This window comes from Phalaenopsis equestris, unplaced genomic scaffold (genome assembly GCF_001263595.1).
Source record: "Phalaenopsis equestris unplaced genomic scaffold, ASM126359v1 Scaffold000057, whole genome shotgun sequence".
Taxonomy (NCBI): Eukaryota; Viridiplantae; Streptophyta; class Magnoliopsida; order Asparagales; family Orchidaceae; genus Phalaenopsis; species Phalaenopsis equestris.
In genome coordinates this window covers 317,004-320,947 of record NW_018164499.1, presented here as the reverse complement: position 1 = coordinate 320,947, position 3,944 = coordinate 317,004, and the positions used below count along the sequence as shown (strand labels likewise).

At 37.1% G+C, this 3,944-nt stretch overlaps 1 protein-coding gene across 1 annotated transcript in view; it reads right to left on the bottom strand.

Annotated features, from left to right (window-relative positions):
* LOC110019461 (D-galacturonate reductase-like) overlaps positions 1-3,592 on the bottom strand; it is a 4,323-nt gene extending 731 nt beyond the window's left edge. Inside the window, exons 1-2 of the mRNA XM_020717124.1 lie at positions 3,253-3,592; positions 1,185-1,428 (exon numbers count right to left, since the gene is read on the bottom strand). Coding sequence (XP_020572783.1) covers positions 1,185-1,428; positions 3,253-3,563 — 555 coding nt within the window. The 5' untranslated portion in view covers positions 3,564-3,592. The remainder of the gene's footprint in view (positions 1-1,184; positions 1,429-3,252) is intronic.
* Positions 3,593-3,944: the final 352 nt, after the last annotated feature.

The following is a 3,944-nucleotide window of genomic DNA, read 5'->3' as shown; positions in this document are numbered from 1 at the left end:
TATATATATGGGGATTTACCTCTGTAGCACTTGAAAGCAACAAAATGTAATAAAAAAAAGAAATTTACATGCATGTATGTCTCATGTACTTGCATATCTAACACGTAAAGTTTGATATTTATAATTATTACATGGACACGTGCGTAAAGTTTGATATATTTCACTTTTAGAAAGTTAATAATGATGATATTTTTCGTATGATGTTAAAGTTTGGAGTTTATAAATAGAATTATCAAAGTATACGTGCCAGATAATGTAAATACATTAAGAGTTGTTTGGTTTTGTAGGTAAATGCCTCAAATATTCTCTCATAATTTAACTTATAAGGTTGTATATAAAAAAGAGTGGCAACATAAATCATAAAGATGATTTGCGGACTCCCGACAGGTGATATGACTTAGCAACACCCTTCAAGGACGATTCCTGATCTTTTGATTGGCCAACAGCATCATCCCCACTCGAAAGAATGACAGACTTTTGGGGACTTGAGGGCGTATCATCCCAGAGAGATTCAACAAGATCATGCCCACCCTGACGAAAAGAATTGTACACCAATTCGACTCGATAATCACCTGGCCGGTCCACATCACAGTCCAGCAGTCGCCTGACCATACAACCATCCGGCCTCATTGCTGTCTGATCTAAAGTCGGGCGGCCATGTCAATGGGTCCCCACAACCTACATATATGCGCTGACTAAAATGCCCCCGATGTGCTCTTGAACTTTAGACGCATAATGTGTAATTGTACAATAAACCGTTTCTATAAATAAGGGGGTTATTTCATGAATAAAAGGAGCGACTGATTATTCATTACTGTGTTATTGCTCTCTCTCTTTATCTCATCCAATGTTTTATTCCTTAGGTATGTCTACAGGACAAATCTGGATGCAACAACAACATATGTCGCGTTGTTAGCTTTTTTGTGCAAAGCCAACAAAATTCGAAACAGGACCAGTACTAGCACTTACATAGTCATCTGTATTTAACATAACTTAGTCTAGCTTGTTTTCAAAAGCAACAGAGATGTAATTGCATTTGCAAACTGGTAACGACTATATTACTTAATTTTATCTGATGAAGTTACTCTCAAATTTTACCAGAAAACCTCCCATGAAAAAATATTAAAGAGCAAACCCCTTGCATATATGCAAAGAACAGACCAAAAAAAAAAAAATTTACGGACCTGGTTTACAAATGGAGGTACTTTAGCTGTAAGAAGCAACTTGTCAATTAAGCAAGGAGAAAAATTGCTGACTCCAATCAAGTTGGTAAGACCAAGCTTGAGACAATCTTCCATGGCTTCCCACACTGATTTGATATCCAAGGGAAGCGCATCTTCCCTACTTATAGGGAAGCGGCATGTGCCTTGCCTTGAGCTCATTGGCATGTGGATTAGATAAAGGTCAATGTAATCCACTTGCAGATTTCTGCATGATAAATTTTAGTTTAGAGCGTGTCTGCAGATGTTTTATTATTTTTATTATACTCTCAAGCTATTTTTTGCCAGATTGATTAAATTGGGTTTGTTGACTGTAAATTGGCTTGAATATTTTGCAATTTGAGCTTGTTAAATTTGTAGTCACTCGCACATTAGAGACATATGCATAAAATACTTGTATCTAAAGAAGCGAAAATGCATGCAGCAATGATACTTAAATCGAGGGGACATCACCCATTCTGAGATCCCTTGATTCATGCTCCTCTTGGGACGACCATAGTCATATTAGCCTCTGAGATTGGAAAAAAGATTATGTACGGAGTCTGGATGCAGCTCTGCATCTGGACTCCAATGAAATATTGCCACGTGTATCGAACGAAAAGACGACAATAACACAGCAATAAAACCACAATAACACCGCAGTGTTATTTGCGTGATCATCCGGGCAGTGTTATTAACAATGTTCATAGGTGTTTTTGCGGTGTTATTAGAGTTTAGTGGAGTTGTTTTGTGGGGGTTATTGCAGTATTACCACGGTGTTATTTGCGTTGTCTTTGGGGCGGTGTTATTAGCGCTGATCATTGGTATTATTGCGATGTTATTATAGTGTTATTCAAATTATTTTCCCAGGTTATTGAAGCGAAACCGTTGTACCAGTAGTAGTGTGGTGTTATTAGTGTTGTTTTGTAAAAAACGCCACAATAAACACTTTTTTGTCATTTTTTAGAGTCATTCAGATACATGTGGTAATATTTTATTGGAGTCTGAACGGAGGGCTGCGTTTGGACTTCATATGTAATATTTTTTCCTGAGATTGGGGGCTTCAAGATTGGAAAAAAGATTATGTACGGAGTCTGGATGCAGCTCTGCATTTGGACTCCAATGAAATATTGTCACGCGTATCGAACGAAAAGACGACAATAACACCGCAATAAAACCCCAATAACACCGCAGTGTTATTTGCGTGGTCATCCGGGCAGTGTTATTAACACTGTTCATAGGTGTTTTTGCGGTGTTAGTGGAGTTGTTTTGTGGGGGTTATTGCAGTATTACCACGGTGTTATTTGCGTTGTCTTTGGGGCGGTGTTATTAGCGCTGATCATTGGTATTATTGCGATGTTATTATAGTGTTATTCAAATTATTTTCCCAGGTTATTGAAGCGAAACCGTTGTACCAGTAGTAGTGTGGTGTTATTAGAGCTGTTTTGTAAAAAACGCCACAATAAACATTTTTTTGTCATTTTTTAGAGTCATTCAGATACACGTGGTAATATTTTATTGGAGTCTGGACGGAGGGCTGTGTTTGGACTCCATATGTAATATTTTTTCCTGAGATTGGGGGCTTCGATGATGATATATTTGAATTTCATTTGGATTCACCCTTCTTTATTCAAAGGGGTTTGCTCGATTCACGGCTAGGGCTCAAATCAAGCAGAAGCGAGCTAGCTATTTATACTTCTTGTTTGGACTTCTTAATAAAATTTTAAAATAAATTCAAGATTTTCTTTTATTTAAAAAAAGCATACAATCCCTTTTTAATGTATAATTATATCCCTTTTAAAAATATATTCTTAAAATTACTTAATCTAATTTAATTTGAATATAATTAGAATATTTTGTGCTAATTAGTTAAATTAATAGATTTAAACCCTAAACAAAAATTAGATGAGAAGATTACAACCTATTGTTTTTAAAGAGCTAACAAATCACATATATATTTTTACTAACTTCAGGGTTACTTCAATGGGATTTCATAAATACGTCGACGACTAAACAAATCTTTTAAATACTTGTACTAACGAAAAAAACTTGCCTGAGCGACTTCTGTAGAGCGGGGACGACAAGCTGAGGATGTGCAGAATCGCACCATAGCTTAGAAGTAATAAAGAGCTCGCTGCGCGAAGAGATGAGGCCGATACGCAGCGCTTCGGCGATCGCCTCCCCGAGAGGCTGCTCCGTCTCATACAATGTGGCCGTATCGAAGTGGCGATAGCCGAGCTCTATGGCATGAAGGATGGCCGGTTTCGTGCTCGCCGGCGCGAAGGGCATGTCGGCCGTCCCCATTCCCACAGCCGGCATGGCCCTCACGCCATCACGCAGCCTTATCTCCGGAATCTTCGCCATTTTTTCGATATCGGATCAAAGCAGGCCTGAAGGGGTTTTAGCTTTGTTTGTAGAGTTCAAGAGCTTGTGCGTTTTATATGGAGCGAAGGTGGAAATGAAGTGCTGCTGTTGGAGCCACTTGGCGCGTTGTGTGGCATGGCGTTGAGATATCGAGGCCAATCAATTGGGCACTCATCTTATATTAGAATTTCAAAAAAAAAATTATATAAATAATAAAATTTAATAATTTTTTTATGTAATTTAGATAATTTAATAAATTTGTTTTCTTTTGATATTTTTTTTGCTTGTTATTTGAAATAATTATACATTTTATGATTTTGAATATTTGAAAAATAAGATGTGCATAATACATAATATTATACATATCAATTAGAGAGGAGT